Genomic DNA, 17,569 nt, shown 5'->3' on the forward strand with positions numbered 1-17,569 from the left:
AAGTTAAGAGGGGGTGGTGGGTTGGGTGTTACTTCAAAGTAAAAGTTGAACTTTTGCTACATTCGGAGCTAATTGTAATTTAGCCATGAAAATATCATTGTTGTATAGAATTTGCATTTATTTAGTTATTTATTTATAGGTTTTTGACAACAAAAAATAAAGAACAGATTATAGGAGGCAAGCAAAACAATGAACTCAAACAATGAGGTCTTCATTATCAGATAATGTTCATGCTTTTTAAATTAAAAAAATCTCAGTTAAAAGAATGCTTGGAGTTATATTGTTGCAAATTTTAATTCTTTAAATCTTGCTTTGTTAGATAGGAGATATTTTTACTTTATTACGGTCTACTGTTTTGTTTTTGTTTTTTTACATGGACATGAATATCGTGGTACTGACTGCCAAGAACAAGGGTGATGTACAGAGCTGTAGTAACTACAGAGGGATAAGGCTGATGTGCCAAACCGTGACGCTATGAGAAGGAATTCTACAAGCTAGGTTAAGAAGAGAGGTGACGATCAGTAAGCAGCAGTATAGCTTCATGCTGGGGAAAGGCATGCAGATGCAATGTTTACTTGTTTACTTACTTTTTAATTTATGTAACATTTGAATTACAAATTTTTTAGGATTTGTAGGATTAGGAAAGTCTGTCCTATCTTGTCTTCCAACTAAAAACAAAACTGTAAGAAATTAATGTCAGCGAGACAAGTCGCCTGTCAGCTTTGATATTTTTATTTTGAAAAGCGGAATCGGAGTATAAGCGTTGAGGAAACGGTGCTTGCGTCCGAACAGCGCATGTTAGCTGCTAACTAAAACAAAACAACTTAACACCTAATTTTCGGCGCCACAAGAGGCACAGTGCACCCATGGAGGTTCTCGACTCTGCAGAGAAAACAAACGGTGGGTACAGTGGCAATCTGAACCAGCTGCGATATAAAGTAAGCTACGTCTATGCCGGTTACACAGTTAGCGGGGGCCGTCTATTTAAAGGAATCGTGATACGCACGATTTAAGCTTTAGCATGAAAAATAAATCAATTATTTTCAGTTTTTTTTATTATTCTGTCAAGTATTATGCTTAATTTATTGTCTAAACCATAGGTGATGATATATTTGAAGAATCACAATTTAAAACTCCTTTTATTAAGGGCGGCCCAGCAATTATTCGGGTTCCCAAGCTTATGGCTGTTTAAATGCAGGGCAAAAAAAAATACATATGTGTGCACTGCTTTACCTGAGAAAATTATTACCATAGTAATATATGAACAGCACTGAATTAAATGAATAACATATGTATTGTTATAATGTGAGTTCTGGAGTTTAAAGCTGATTGCTGCCCTCTAAAGACCATTTGTTACATTACACCTTTATGTTTTAGATCCAAGCCTGTCTCTCTCATCCCTCCAACTCCTGGTGCCACCTTTGCAGCTTCTGTCTGCCTCCATGTGGCAGCTGGTGAAGCAGAAAGATGTGATGAACTACCAGAAGCTGCAGGAGTTCGTGTTCACAGTGACAGAGGCGATTCCTGGTCTGATCAGCCACAGGCAGAGAGCCCAGCTCATCCTCGGACTCAGAGCGAGGGTGAGGAGGTAGTCTGGCTGACATGCCATCCATGTATGTTTATTTTGCTGCGTTGATTCTGTAAAAACTCAGTTTATTGATATTTCAGTTGATACTGGAGCTTTGCAAAGACTCGACACGCGGTTCTGTTGATTCTCAAGCAATCCAGAGCCATTTGGACAGACTCCCAGTAACCTCTGAAAACACAGATGTAAGTACGTTAAAGAGAAGCGGATAAAATAAAGTGTGCCCAGTACTTTTTTCAAGATATCACTTCAATTTGTTGCAGTATAGGGATGCAGAGGTGAAAACAACAGAGTCTACTTTTGTCGCTCTGGTTCAAAGTCTGCTGAAAGATCCAATTGAGAGGGCATATTTTTTTCAGGTAGGACATATTTTAGTATTTCATATCTTTGCTTGAAAATGCTCAGAATAAAAATAACATCTTATTATCTTACAGGAAGTGTTTCCAGTGGAATACGGTCCACAGTATGACTCAGCACTAAATATGTTATTATGGAATCTGCTCTCCAAGCTGGAAAAGTTGCTTCCAGTACCAGACCTAAAGCAGGTATTCAGTCAGATAACATAATTGTTTCAGGTGATTTTCAGCGGGTTATATTAACATTGTGCTGTGATTACAGACTGTAGCCTGGCTGGACTCAGCTCCTTCTGTTTTGGGGGAATGCATTCAGTTGTCAACTGAAGATCTGAGCTTTATCTACCAGCACTACAAAAGTTCAGGACTACTGAAAATGGCATGTAAGTAAAATGGCCTGTATTTGTATAGCGCTTTACTTTAAGTAGAGCTGCAGCAGTTTTCACAATCAACAAAACTATGAAGCAAGATGTTGCATCATCACAGCTGGGTTAAAAAGTCAGATTTAAAGTTGCATAATTAGTTCTCACTTCTTAATATTTCAAGATCAGTGGATAAATTCATAGCAACAGGTTTGTAGTGTATAGTAATGCACTTTATCAGAACTTTCTGAGATATAATGCTTATCTTAACAGGCCCTGTTTAAAGACCTATTAGTGTCATATTACCTAATGAGGTCTTTGCCCTCTCTCTGCGGGCTTACTTATGGTTCTTAGAGTTTTTAGAGGTAGAACAGGAGGTAGAGTCTTCGGCTATCAGGCCCCTCTTCTGTGGAACCAGCTCCCAGTTTGGATTCTGAAGACAGACACCCTCTCTACCTTTAAGATTAGGCCTAAAACTTTACTTTTTGATAAAACTTATAGTTAGAGCTGGATCAGGTGACTCTGAATCCTCCCTTAGGCCTTGATTTTACTCTGTTATGGAGAGGAACAGCTAAAGCACCAACAGCCGAGCACTCATTCCTGTTTTACTTGTTAAAAGCCCACTTAAAGTCCACCTGGTATGCATGTATAGTTGGTGCATTTCAATATGTGAGGATCACATCTCCATGTAACCCTCACAATCACCATCTGATGACCAGATTATGTCAAATAGACCCTAGTGGACTCATTGTGATGCAGTAGGCTTAGACTACTGGTTTGCTTTCCTTAACTCAACTGTGACAGCACTGACAGCACCTCCCTCAGCCTATTTCTGCGTGAGGTTTCATTCTGTTAAATACTTTTTTTTTGTCCTCATAGGTGGTTGCGTGATTGTCAGTTTCTTTCTAAAATTGGAGGGTCTTTCCATCACGATATAAAGCACCTTGAGGCGACTGAATTGGCGCTATATGAATAAAATTGAATTGAATTATCTAAAGTCTAAACACCCACCAAATCTCCAGCAAACCATTTGGGGTTAGGTGATGTTTCACTCACATGCTAAACAAATAAATTTCCAGAAACTAGAAGTTGTTATTTTTCAAATGAAGTCTCCTTCATACATTTTGGCCTTGCAGTTATTCATTGATGGGATTTTCCATTTGGTTTTTCTAAACGGGGAAAATTCCACGAAGAGAGGTGAATATTAACTCAACCTTAGCTCAAAGTGGGATAGGGGTGACCTGATGGCTGTTAAGTGACAAAGCTATTTTAGTGACATTTCCTAATGTAATAAATTATATTTTTAATCTTTTTTATGCCAAAAGAAATTAAAAAACACAAGTTGTATAAACAAAACTAAATGTATTTAATCCTCTTCTTGTTTGCCATGTTTGAGTGAATTGTTAACATAATTTTGACACCAAAATATAGAGGTGCTCGTGACTTCCTAATGCTTTTATCAGCAAACTTTAAATGACAATTTCTGAGAATATATCTAAGTGTCCTCTCAGGTTCAATGTTTTGAAGAGAAGGTTTGAGAGAAAAGGTTGAATTGGCTTGGAAATACAATCAAATACATCATATTACTTTGCATATAAATGAACTCAATCATTCCATATTCTATTGTATATATTTATGTTTTAGACTGATACCACAAAATGATAGTGTAACCAGGCTTTAACCTACTTTGATTCCCACATATTTGTAACACGTCAACTAAATGTTTAATAACAGATACAATAGATGTCGTGTTCATCGCACCTAAATACATTTGTTTGTATTATATACGTGTGTGTGTGTGTGTACTATTATTAGTATACACTTTATACTCTTACTTCCTAGTACCTGAGTCTGTTTTGATTGGCACTATATAAATAAAATGAATTGAGAGATTTTGTTCACATATGTCTCTCTCTGCAGTAGCTGATGAGTCTCTTTTTTGCAGACGGTCCTTCTTCCACTGCTGGTAACTCCATCATGTCTGCATTATCAATCCCTCCCTCACAAAAGACAAACGTATCAGTTGGACTGGACGCCATCCATAACTACGCTAACGTATTGAACCCAGTCACTTTAGTGGGAACCGACCAGTACAGCGTGGTCACCGTTTACACTGAAGTGGAAGTCGGAGCAGCTGAGGTGGATGAGCAAATGATGGAGTCGGCTGCAGTTCAAGTTCAGACAGATTTCTATGAAGAGGAGATAGTGGCTGTAAGTGCTGATAGCGCTGGCGACGAAGAGGCTCCTGCTGTGAGGGCTGAAGAAACGAGTGAGACTGTGGATGTAGCGAAAGCTTTGGAGACGTTGACGAGAACCTTTGCATTAAGGGGGCAAGACGTACTTACAGAAAAGAACAACCAGTCATCCATAAATGACGATCTTGAACCAGGAAAGGGAACAGATGAAGGAAAAAGCCATGAAGGGCTTGAAATAAGTGACCAAGTGACTAAAGGGAAACGGGAAGTCATTGCAGAAGAAGTGACAGATGAGTTCCAGCTTGGAGGCATAGAGAGAAATATATGCGCAGACCTGAAAGATAATAAATTTTCTGCTCAAGAAATGGCAGAAATCCAGACCGAAATGTCGGAAGCACAGGAGTCTGACACGTCAGGAAACATGCGCAGATCCACACGTCTGCAACTAAAGACTTCGCCGAGTTGCAACGAGACGTGTAAAATAAAAAGGACAACAAGAGAAAATCCTGAAGAACCAAAAATGTACAAAAACATTATTTTCATTCCAGAAATGTACACCTTATTAGAATAACAAAAAAAAATCTGATTAATTTGGTTATGTTGATCTTGGGTATAGCTATTATAATCTAAAGATGCACTTTTTAATTCATGCTCATCCATTTAAGTATGGTTAAAATATTCCTGGTCACGGTTAAAATAATATAAGAAAATAGGTCATTACTGTCATGTCTGGTTGGTAAATGTGAAGCCACACCCAGCATCCTTAAACGCTTGCTCTGGATCGGTGCAAATGTTAAAAAATAAATAAATCTGCCCGTCAGCACTGCTAAAACCTCACTAATTAACATGTTATAGGCTGGACGATTCCCTGGTTTTAACGTCTTTGTGCTCACTGGAGCATATTTAGTACACAGATATGAGCAGCTTCTCATCTGCAGATCAAGTTTGCATGCAGTCATTGTGGACATGAATATCGGGGTAATTTTGAGCTTTTAATGATTTCCTTGATTTGTTCTTTTTCCAAGGTGAAATGATTGTACAGCATACATATTTAATTACTTTAAAAAGCAAGAATTTGTTGTACTTGTGCACCCAATTCTTTAAAAGCTCGAAATTACCATGATATTAATCCCTATGATGAGTGCATATAAACTGCTGTATCCCAGGACAAGATGACAGACTTTGAAAGGATTTTTATGTGCTTTATGTACTTTAGCATTCTGATTAAACATTTATGGTTTCCTGTTACACTTTCTTCTACTTGTTCATATCACAAAAATGTGAGAAGTCTGAGAGATTTTCCTTTAAATATTGTGACACAGTGTTTTGATTTCTCCAGGAGCACTGCTGATGGATCAGCTGCCCCTTCTGTGATAGCCATCAAAGGATCTGACAAAGGTGATGTGATGTCAAGAAGAAAACAATGTTGAACTTCTTAAATAAATCCACTCATGTATCTGTTCCTTTATTTTAATGCAGGAGATTCACACGAGATGACGTCTATCATCTTCACCTGCTCGCAGTGTCCTTTCCATAACTCGGATGAAAACAGTCCTCCACACTTCCACATGCAGAGCGTTCGCAAAGAAGCATACAGGACTCTCTCAGGAGTTAAATTTACACCATCCCCCTCCAGCACAGATGAAATATTTACATCTATTAAACTTTTTCCCAGAGGAAACTCGGAGGAGAGAAAAGCAGAGCAGCCAGAGCAAAGCAGAGAGAGTGTTTCTCAGTTGCACGGCCGTCAGAGATCACTCACATGCGAAACATGCGGTAAGACGTTCACCCGGACATCGGATGTCAGGAGACACCAGCTCACTCACACGGGAGAGAGACCGTTTCACTGCTCGCAGTGTGACCGAACCTTCCAGCACTCGTGGGATCTGGCGAAGCACGAGAGCAAACATCACGGCGTAGCCATCTCCTTCACCTGCCAGGTATGCAGGAGCTCCTTCGCTAACCTGAGGGCGTTGACTGTCCACCATAAAAAGTCTCACTCGCAGGAGAGCCAGCTGCCTCAAATGTGCTCCATCTGCAGTCAGAGTTTCCCGACTCCGTCTGAGCTGCTGGAGCACAGGAAGTCCCACGTCACCGCTAAACGCTACATCTGCCAGCAGTGCGGCGAAGGCTTCGACACCCTACTCGCACGCTCTCAGCACAGGCAGATGCATCAGGTGAAGCGTCAGTTTAAATGTCCACATTGTGAGAAGACGTACACTCGGAGGTCTGACGTTAAGAGACATCTGTCCACCCATACTGGGGAGCGACCCTACCAGTGCAACCAGTGCAGCAAACGATTCTCGCTGCGCTTCATGCTCATCAAACACCTCCGTGTTCACACGGGTGAGCGCCCTTTCCAGTGCTCCCACTGCCCAAAGAGGTTCACCTTGGTGTCTGTGCTGGCCAGACATGAGAGGATGCACACCGGGGAGAAACCCTTCCTCTGTTCTCAGTGCGGGAAAGGCTTTTTGTCACAGGGCGAGCTCTCAAAACATCACAGGTCACACGTGGACGACAGGCCGTACTCCTGCCCTCAGTGCGGGAAGCGCTTTAAGAGCAAGAAAACACAGCAAGAGCACATCGTCTCACACACTGGGGCCCGCCCCTACCCCTGCACTTACTGCGGGAAGGGCTTCACCAAACCCTACGCCCTCACCAGACACAACCTGATCCACACAGGAGAGCGGCCATTCCCCTGTGGACACTGTGAGAAGTCCTTCCTCACCCTCAGTGAGGCTCAGTTGCATCAGAGAATCCACACGGGGGAACGCCCGTATCCCTGCGACACATGCGAGCTGAAGTTCAAGAGCTCGTCCGAGCTGGCACGACACAAACGCAGCCATTCTGGCTTAAAGCGGGTGAAGCCGCGCTGCGAGCGGTGCATGATGACGTTCGCATCTAAGGCCAAACTGAAAAAACACATGGAGACACATAGAGACGAAGGAGACACAGTGCAGTCTGTAGAGACCAAGGAATGAAACTTGTAACAGAAACTCCCAGAGGTTAAATAAGTAGGGTGGGGAAGGAATATTTTGTTTAGATGTTTAGATTTATATAATTGGAGAAAATATATTTTATGCAGATCAGGAGCGAAACAACAGGCCCTCAGCTTGTCAGCAAAATCGATTTTTTCTTTTAAAAAAATAAATCTTTATATTGGCAGTTTTACTCTTTTCACTTCACAACAAGGAAATCATATTCAAAATACTTTCAAACGGAAGATGAACAAAAACTGCTCCTGTAGTGGACTTTTTCACTGCATGTACTGCCTTTTTCCTTCTTTGTGTTGCCATTGTACTATTGCCCACCTGAAACCAAAGATACTACCAGCAGGTAGTAAAGAAAGGAAAAACATGATTTTCTAGACTTCTTGGAGAACTGTTGTCATCAAACATTAAAATGAGCATCATGCAATAAATCATCCTTTTATGATGTATGTAATGTTTCTTTTTTTGCTGAGAAAGTGTTGTATGTTGGATTGTATTCAACTTTAAGGCCAAACCAAGCAACCTCAAAGGGTTACATAGTTCAGTGTTGTGATGAGTAACAATGACAGGAAATCAGAGGTTGATATCTCGGCGGCTACTGAATGCATTATTGTGAAATGTGGTCAGACATGCACATCCTCCCCTCCGGACTATTTATAATACCTGTACAGAAACAGGTTTTCTGTCACCGCCATTGCCTTACATCTGTAGTGATAATTCTGCTCATTAGTAAGTCTTAGCGCTTTGTTGCGGTAAGTTTCTTCCATTTAGGCCTTAATAATTTGAGACGATAAAAGACCTGAACATACACAACATGCAAAATGCATGGACGGATTATGAAAGTTTAGGGCCTCTGGGCACATGTATCTTCCTCACTCATCCCACAGAGAAGCTGAAAACCACGCAGAGTTTTGGTAGTTTTGTCTCACCAAATAGACAGTTTGCTGATGTTCTACAACATTTTGTCTCATTACAGTCATGTTTTATCCTATGTTGGATCTTTGTGTATCATTTGATTGTTTTTTTTAATCTCTTTATCTTTCTGTGTCTCGGTTTTTGTTTCATATCTCATTTTGCACCACTGATCATAAATGCACCCTCTCCAACTTTTCATTGCTCTTTGAGGTCCTTTATGTTCTGTTTGTCTCTTCTTCTTTCTTTTTTTTTGTTTGATTTTGTGTCTCTGATTCAGTTTTGTCCGATCACCATCTCGTTTTGTGACATACACGAGGGGCCCATTTAGGACCTGCAAGCAAGCCTTAATTTGTTTAAATGTGGAACTCTTGCGAAAACGTGCTTGGTGACATTTGGTGCTGTTGAGGTGACCTTGAAAAATGATTCTGCATGTCAGGTGATGTGTCTTCTTTATTTGTGTCGGCAGTTCACATAAAAACCAAATGACTCATTGATCTGATGGTTATGGTGTTATAAAGATGATAAACATAACCTAATTTCCTTCACACAGCTCCAGCTGTCTGTGGTAAAAAGCAGTCTGTCCCCTTCATTTTCTGATAGAGTTCCTCATACACTAACTGAGAACTAATGGTGTTCGGTGTCTATTTTAAAACATTGGAAAATTTTCCATAACTTCATGTAAATTTTCTGCTATGGTACAAGGCTGTTGTGAAGATTGTGAGGATGCTCTCTGCATCGATGCAGTCCAGAAGAACTCTTAAGAACACAATCTCAGACTGTGAACCGCCTCCATACATGTAGCCTCTTTGTTCTTGTGGGTGTCATGGGTGGGTTGCCACAAATTAAGTGTGGCAAAAGCCTGATCTCTCCCATAAATCTGATTTGCCCTCCTGTGCACCAAGAAAAATATATGCTGTCATATCAATGCAACAGTGGATAATGAAATTTCCTTGGTCCCTGTTTTTGAGCTTCTTGAATATTTGGGGGTTTCTGGTTTAGTATTTTTGATGTTGTGGTCTCTATATTGTGTATTATTATGTCTTCTGGTTATAGTGTTATATTTATTTTCCTGGGCTTATGATGAATCCTGTTTTCTGTGCCGTTAGTTTTCTGATTGCTTAGTTGATTGATTGGTTAATTCCCTTTTGGTATTCCTCTTCTATTTTTTTTAGTCTCGTCTCTTTCTGTTTTAACTTCTGTCTTTGTGTCAAGTTTCCATATGTTAGTGCTGGTCTCAGTATTAGTGTCTTCCTGTTATATTTTGATAGGCCTATGTGCACCGTGTTCCATTTTGCTTTCCCTGTCTCTTTAGTCTGTAATTAGTGTAAGCTTTATAACTTCCTGTTTCCTCATTACCCTCGGTGTATATATTGTCTCAGACTTCCCTCGCTCTTTGTTGTGTTCTCCCTCTAGCTGTGTGCTGTTTGTTCTGTGTGGGTAATATAAAGTTTTTATTGATTTTGACCTTGACCTTTGACCAATTTTCCCAAAATTAAATCAGTGTTGTATCTACCGTCACATAAAATTTGACAATGATATCTTGAAAACTGTTGATGTTCGAAAAAGCATGTTCAAAAGGAGAACTGTATATTATTACATTATAATATATTGCTATATTAGTACCATTTATCTCTGTTGAGATGTTGTTGTACCTAATTTATTTATTTATTTATTTTTAATTATACTGTTTTTTGTTCTTGATTCTTTTCTTCTTTTTTTCTCTCTCTCTTTTCCCACCAAAAAAACAGAAGAATTGGTAAGCAGAGCCGCGTCTTGATGCATGCTCAATCATCCAGGTAAGTAAATCCCAAAAGGTTTGTTCTATACATCTGGATGTAGCGTTTTCAGTGGGAGAATCTTCTTCAGTCTCAGCTGACTGCAGGTTTCCCCAATCTTAGAAACAGGACATTTGCACAACAACTGAACCTAGTCTACTCAATGAACAATGGTCTGTGAGGTCAGTTCCTTTATCATTAATATGCAAATTGCCATGACCATTGATTAAGCAGATTCACATTATAAGGTCAAAAAATGATCATAATTAACTTTGATCAAGTGATTCTAAATAAAGTAAATTTAGAAATTGTTTATATAACACTCTAAGTGACTGACCTGGAACTTTCTTACTTGTATGTGGTGTTGTCGTCCTTTAGTAATGGCATATATGATGCTTACTTTGTGGTCCAGACCATCCAAAAAGCTTCACTAGTGGTGAGTGAAATTCTAGCACTACTTAGCAGATGCTGTCTGTGTATCTGTGCTTTGTACCGCTAAAGTTAAAGATTGCTAGCATTAGCGCGTATTATAGCACTCCACTCTTTCATCCTAATATGGTCACTTCATGGTTCAAAAACACAACAAAGTGATAGCTAAAATGCTAACACTAAAGAGTCGAAATATGTAAAAGCAATGAGTGACATCTGCAGCTGAGCATTAGAGCCGAATTAAGAAAAAAAATCTTAGTGTTTGAAGGAAAAAATGTCCATCCCGGTTTTCCCTCCAAGGCACGAGCGATAAGCAGAGTTCTGTCCTTTCCTTCTAAGATTCCTAATTATTTAAAGTAACACTCAGGTATGCCATTCAGCGTGTTAGTACGAGCTCGGGAGCAGCTTGGGAGAACAAGAAAACAGAGACTGCTTTAGGTTGCCTTCCCAATCGACTCAAAGGTTTATTTGATACACAGCAGTTTATATAGAGAAAAAAAGGTTCGTGTGTCAGCTTTCCCAGTTCAAACCGGTACAGACTAAATAAGGAAACGTCTTCCTGCCTTCTGAGCAAAGAAGTATCCTGTGTGTAGTTTATCAGTTCAGCTACAATTTATGATCATCACAGAATACAGAGTTCTTTCATTAGTGAATTCTGAAACAAACCACCTAGCCTTTAACGAGCCTTTTCCAGGAGATAAAGAAAAAGGGAGGATGGGAGTAAGGAAGTGGTCTCATCTCTGTGGTGTTTTCGACCTTGGAGTACCAGCCTGTGAGTCCTACACATTAATTCTTGGGTCACAGAGAAAGAGAAAAACAACTAGTAGATGGGCCTTATTGAGTAACTCTTTTCTGTATAATATCACAATAAAACAATATCCTGTAAATGCTACCATGGTATCAAAATATCACAACAGTGTTCATTTTGAGAATACGGTTGAAAGTTTTTTGAGAAAAAAGTCCAAATGTGGAGATTTAACCTGATGTTCTAAGTCAAACAACTGCCATGGTTGCTATACGCTCTACAAAATGCCTCATGTAGATGAATTTGTGAAACAACTTGATTAGCCAGCTTAGCTAATGTTAGCAATGTACATTTTCTAATCTTCAGGTTTCTGTTGCCATACCTCCCCTGTGTTCCGCTCTTCATGTTTAGACACTCATGTCTTCATGTTTTATCTCGTTTGGTCCTACTTTTCTCTCGTCTGTTTTGTTCTTATATCTGCCCCAGTGTCAAGCGTGTCTTCTTCTCAGTGTGTTTTCTGTTTTATCGTGCTAGTCTCTTGCCCTGTGTTCAGTGTGTTCAATTTTGCTTCCCTCATCTCGTTATGTCTATTAATTCCAGCTTTGTTCCCCTGTGTTTCCACTTCCCTATATCACCCTGATGTGAATATAAGATAAGATAACTTTTATTAGTCCCACATGTGGGAAATTTGTTATATAGTGTCAGTTTTCCTTTGTCCTTTAGTGCATTTTTTGCCTGTCTGGCTCCTTCTATGTTCCAGGTTTTAGGTTTTTCTATGTTCTTTATGTACCACACCCTTAGTGTTTAATTTCACCCAGTTGAAGTTAGTTACTCTAGTCTCAGCTTACCTTTTGTTAAGATTCAGTTTCAGCCTCTTTATCTGCATTTGGGACTCAAATTTTGGGTCCTCATCCTTACTCCACATGATTTGCGCACCCAGACCGTGACAAGACTTTCTTTCTAATTTCATTATTTCCACTTTATTCTTAAAATAGAATTTCAAGTTTTGACTTGAAAATGAACACTAATACTTGTTTTGTTTTGTTTTTTAATCAGTGTGGCCTAGCCCCTCTTTAATTTGGTCTGTGGATAATTCCCAAACAAAGGTATCTGTAAAAGCGTAAACATGTCATGGTCCTGAGTCTGCCGACTCAGTGTTTTGTGTTTCTTTATGCTTTTGTTTATCCTGAGTATGTATTCTGTTATGATTTGCCAGTTGTTAGGTTACTGTTCTGTGCTTACCCTGGTCCCACTTCTGTGTTCTGTCTGTCTATGGCAGGGGTGGGCAATCTCAGTCCACGAGGGCCGGTGTCCCTGCAGGTTTTAGATGTGTCCTCGAACCAACACAGCTGATTTAAATGGCTAAATTAGCTCCTCAACATGTCCTGAAGTTCCCCAGAGGCCTGGTAACGAACTAATCATGTGATTCAGGTGTGTTGACCCAAGGTGAGATCTAAAACCTGCAGGGACACCGGCCCTTGTGGACTGAGATTGCACACCCCTGGTCTATGGTGTCACACTGTCTGTTTGTGAATCTGTCTGTTTAGTTAGTTCAGTGTCATGTCTGGTTCTCTGTGTCTGAGTTTCCTGTTTTATTCTGAAAGTCCCTGTCTCGTGTGAGTGTGTTCAGTTTACGTTTCCCCTGTCCCGTCAGCTCTGACTTCTTCCAGGTGTGTTGCCCTCCTGTCTCTCATCCCCTGATTACTGCTGTGTGTATTTAAGCCCTGTGTGTTCTCCTGCCTGTTGCCAGTTCGTCTGTGTTCCACGTTGTCCTGTCCCTTGTCTGCGGCTCTTTGCCTCGCTCCCCGTTTCTTATGTTCTCAGGTTTGTTATTTCGTTTTTCCAGTTTAGGTTTCTTTAGTTCCCTGTCATCCCTCACTGCCTATTTGCCACTACACCACCCTGTAAATAAACATCACTCGAATCATGAGTCATCACCTGCATTTTGGGTCCTCCTTTCCTCCAACACCACACAGCTCGCCTCGGCAGCCGTGACAAAACATGTGTCACATTCCTGCGCTCACCACAGATCCCAGGAGATCTGAGATTGGCTGTGTTATGTTTCTCTCTGCGTGCAGATGGCCACTTGGCGTGATGGTCGAAAACATGAAAAGATTAATATTTTATAAGAAGTAAGTGGTGTGTAGATTTTTGGCCATTTTTAACATCCTATAAATTACAAAATGTTTGAAGTCACCAGTCAGTCTCACTTTATCCCAGTCCCACTAAAATTTCATAAAAGTAGAACGACATTCAACGATATTCAAATCTTTTTTTTTTCTTTTTGGATGTAGTCCACAGCTTTTGTAATTTTTTATACTTTGGTAAAAGTATTTCAAACACCAAAACAATTTCTCTAAGATTTAAAGAATTAAAAAAAAAAAAAAAATCAGCATTAGGGAAACATTATCTCTGCAAAGATTTCTAGGACAATTCAGAGGCTCATTACTAAAAAGGCCAAGGCTCTTCCAGAAATTTTGATTTAAAAAAATAAGCCTGTATTATGTAAAAGCACCCTCAACAGGGAAGTTTGAAATGATGTGTAAAAATAAAATAAAAACAAAAGAAGAAAAAGCAAAACTGGCTTAGATCCCAAACTGCCACAAAATGAGATCAGTCTTCTCCTGCCACTTTTTCTGGGTATTCCCTCTCTGTCATCATGTCAGTATTATGGTTATCCTTATAAAAAGAGGAAGTTGAATGTGGTTAATTAACCGAGATGTTTTCATTAGCTCTGACTAGGCAGGTAGGTGATTGGTGGAGAGGGCATGCCAAGCAGGAGTCACCAGAATAAAAATGTCCCTGTCATATTAATGGGAGACTAACTGAAGCAGAATAATAGTGGGTGAGGTAGTGGGTTTCTATTTTTAACTTGCCTTTTACTCACTTTATATTTTCGTTTGTTTTTTCTACTGAACATCATTAAAATACATAAGTATCAGTGTTTTTGTGCTACAATAATAACACCAGTGCAGTCCTGATGAAGCAGAATAGACTTGTTTGTATTTTTAAAAACAATATGTAGTATCTAAGGGTCTTTTAAGCTTTTAAAAATAACCTTTTACTGCACTTATCCTGGAATCATTTATTCTACAAATGGAAAACTGTAAAAGTCAAAGGGATGGCTCCTCCACACCGAGAGAGGGTGTGCATTGGTTGATTCTCGGTCATTTCCCCCTGCAATCACCTCTTCTCTTGATCAGGGCAGCGGCGAGCAGGCAGATGTCGGGATGTGACTGTCAGCGGAGGACTTTGGAGGACTGGTGACCAAGCAGGTGGAAAAATCCTTCAGAATAAACAGATAAATAAGGTGGAAACAAGGCAGCTGCGGATGCAGATAACGACTCAACGCGCACCCATCAGTGTGATTTACAGTCCAGTTGGCAATGGTTTTGCTGGTGGCGGATTAATAAACAGTCATAAAGCTTTGGGAGAACAGCTGTGTGTGTTGCAGGAGGACGAGGGTGAAGGCACTGATAGGAGAAAAAGGAGGCGAGAGGGAGAGTGTAACGGAGAGAGAAGTGAGTAGATAAAGCCAGGATTATGAGTGCACTGCCTTACGACTCGCTGTCGGCTCGGCCGAGTCCCAGCAGACAAGCTTTGGACTGGGAGCATGAGCAGCTAGCTGTGCGACGACTGTCTTCACGGAGTCTTGACTTGCTGACTCCGCCTCCTCTTCCTCGTCGACCCTCTGCCATCCCTTGCTACCTGCTGCCTCCATACCAAGGTCAAGAGGAGCAGCTCAGCCTGCAGCAGCAGCAACAGCAGCGTCTCTCCTTGTCCGTGTGCTCAGAAGCCTCCCTGGCGCCCCCTGCTCCTCCACCTGTGGGTGCTGGCCCACCCTGCTGCCATTCCGTGGGAGTCATGCACCTCTTGCGTCTGGGTCTCCTAGCCTTCAGCTGCCTCTTCTGGGCAGCTGGACTGGCTATCTTCACACTGGGCGTGTGGGCTCAAATTTCCCTGGCAGACTACATGATGCTCTCCGCCAACCGCTACCCCAATGCCCCGCTCATCCTTCTGTCCACAGGTGCGGCCATCACAGCATGGGGCTTCCTGGGTTGCCTGGGGGTGGCTGCAAACCTGCCTTGCGTGCTAAGGGCTTACGGCTTCTTTCAGCTTGCTGCACTTGTAGCCGGTTTGGCAGCAGGACTCTCGGGCCTCTTCTACCGTGAAGAAATTGCCGGTGGATTTCGCAGCGGTTTACAGCGAGCAGTGGCGGGCTACACAGAGGATGAAGGCCGTGCTGATGCTCTAGACAGCCTTCAGAGGGCTCTGAAGTGTTGTGGAGCTGACGGTTGGCGCGACTGGCTTGTGTCTGACTGGGCTATCCAGCATATGAACTTCCTGCCCATTGAGAACGGCACCTCGGTGTCCTTGCCCGACAGCTGCTGCGTGAGGCGAAAGGGTTGCAAGAATCGGCCTCTTCTGGCAGATGACGGTGACGGTGTGGCTGCCGCGGGGATCCATCCGCATGGCTGCTTCCGCAAAGTCTTCAGCTTGGTCAATGACAATGTCTTCCATATTGCTGCTACTGTGCTGGGGTTAGCCTTCACACAGATTGGAGGCATTGCCCTGGCTTGTCTGTTAGCCAATAAACTGGCACCGAGACAGCATGGACGTGTAGTAGCACATTAATACTTAATTAATAAGGCTAGCTGGTGGATTGGCCATTTGGGTTTAATAGAGTTGGGAAGTTTGAAAACCCCCAGGAATTTGTAGGACTTATATAACACTAAAAGTTACTCAAACATATGACACGTGATTCTTTGACAAAACAGTCAAAGGTCCAAACTTGTGTTCAGAAATCCAGCACATTGCTTAAATTCCTTCACTGTCCTTCTTTACAGCTAGATGAGGGAAGCTACAGATAGATGCCAGGGAAGTCAATATGCTCTTTTTCCTCTTTGCATTGCAAAATCGGGCATTTTCCTGAAAAATTTAATACCTTGGGCCTGAGCACTCTATAGATTACCAAACTGATCATTGTGTAGTTAATATTTACTTTAAAATGAAGTATTACAGGAAAAAATGCATATTGCAACTTTAATGATGTTCTTATATTATCCTTCAGCGGTTTCAGTCAAGTTACTACTTTTGTGCGTCACTTTTGCCTTTGCAGCTGTATTACACTCACTGGCCTCAGCATGAATAATGGAGGTTGTCTTCTCATGTAATGTTTTTTGTGCTACATGCAACAGCGTAGGAACAACTGGGTTTGCGTAACAGACTTCAGATCTCACCCGGTGGCAGTACAGTGAGACATTTTCTCCTTTTTGCTGTATGAATTAATTAAGAAATATTTAAATGATGGCATGAAATAATATACCTCTCTGTGTTACATACTTGATCCTTGGACCGTTTCACCTCTGGCACACCTCAGTCCTAAATGCACAGGAATGTTCACCAGCTGTTTTCCACTTTGATCGTTTAGTCTGGCTGTGCTCACAGATGTTTGTATCTACTTCATTTAGTTTTCCCATCTCAGAGATCACTCTGTGCTGGTTTTGGTGCTTTAAAAAGAGATTAATATTACTGTCTGGTATTTTGTGTTGTTTTTACACCCAGTAGTGCGTACTAATTTCCACTGTGTCGAGAGCTTTGGTTAGAGAGTTTATTCAATTATGACTGCTTTCGATCAGTTTCTTCCAGATGTCACTGTGTTGTTCCAAAGCACATCATTGAAAGGTATGACTAGAAACACACACTACTGGCATGAAACAACAAGCAACAGCAAAAAGTTGGGTTATATAAACATTTGTCTTGCTCTTCTTCTTAGATTTTTAGCTTAGCATTATACTTGTGAGACATATGCAACCTTATAAAGAAAGTATTTCAATAAGATGAATGTGAATGTGTTTTATTGTACATGTTTTAGTATTACTATGCACTGAAATTATATGAAACCCTTTCAGCCTTCTCATTATGGTGCATCTCCAAATTTCTTCCTTTTTATTGTTCTTATTAATGTAATATATGATAAACGTTCCCTATTTAATAATGCATAACTGGTATATGATTACCAGCTCTGCAAGCAAGCATGACCTACACTGTAAACTATTTATGTAAACAATAAACAAAGAAAACACTTGCCTAAATATGTGATATAATGTTGATTGCCACAGTCTTCTACCCTCGATTATGTTAAATGTATAAATTCTGGTAATGAAGAATTGATGCATAATAAACATGTTGTGAAGCTCTTTGGGGTTCTAATGTGTTT

General features: G+C 40.8%; 2 protein-coding genes across 3 annotated transcripts; both read left to right on the top strand.

The window, feature by feature from the left end:
• The first annotated feature begins 743 nt into the window (after positions 1-743).
• On the top strand, positions 744-7,934 carry LOC113009546 (uncharacterized). 2 transcript variants are annotated; one of them, XM_026147914.2, is made up of 9 exons: positions 744-900; positions 1,378-1,580; positions 1,669-1,770; positions 1,849-1,944; positions 2,020-2,130; positions 2,204-2,321; positions 4,246-5,017; positions 5,835-5,893; positions 5,975-7,934. In XM_026147914.2, the coding sequence occupies exons 1-9, from the start codon at positions 867-869 to the stop codon at positions 7,474-7,476; spliced, it is 2,997 nt and encodes a 998-aa protein (XP_026003699.2). In that variant the 5' UTR covers positions 744-866; the 3' UTR covers positions 7,477-7,934. The 2 variants fall into 2 exon arrangements, with proteins under 2 accessions (XP_026003699.2, XP_080147332.1); XM_080291206.1 differs by lacking the exons at positions 744-900; positions 1,378-1,580 and having other exon boundaries at positions 1,688-1,770; positions 1,854-1,944.
• Positions 7,935-14,611: 6,677 nt separating this feature from the next.
• LOC113009513 (tetraspanin-7-like) lies at positions 14,612-16,280 on the top strand. The gene has a single exon (XM_026147828.2). It carries the CDS (start codon positions 14,893-14,895, stop codon positions 15,982-15,984), a length of 1,092 nt encoding a protein of 363 aa, XP_026003613.1. The 5' UTR covers positions 14,612-14,892; the 3' UTR covers positions 15,985-16,280.
• The last annotated feature ends 1,289 nt before the right edge of the window (positions 16,281-17,569 follow it).

The sequence above is a fragment of the Astatotilapia calliptera genome, chromosome 17, assembly GCF_964374335.1.
Source record: "Astatotilapia calliptera chromosome 17, fAstCal68.1, whole genome shotgun sequence".
Classification (NCBI taxonomy): domain Eukaryota; kingdom Metazoa; phylum Chordata; class Actinopteri; order Cichliformes; family Cichlidae; genus Astatotilapia; species Astatotilapia calliptera.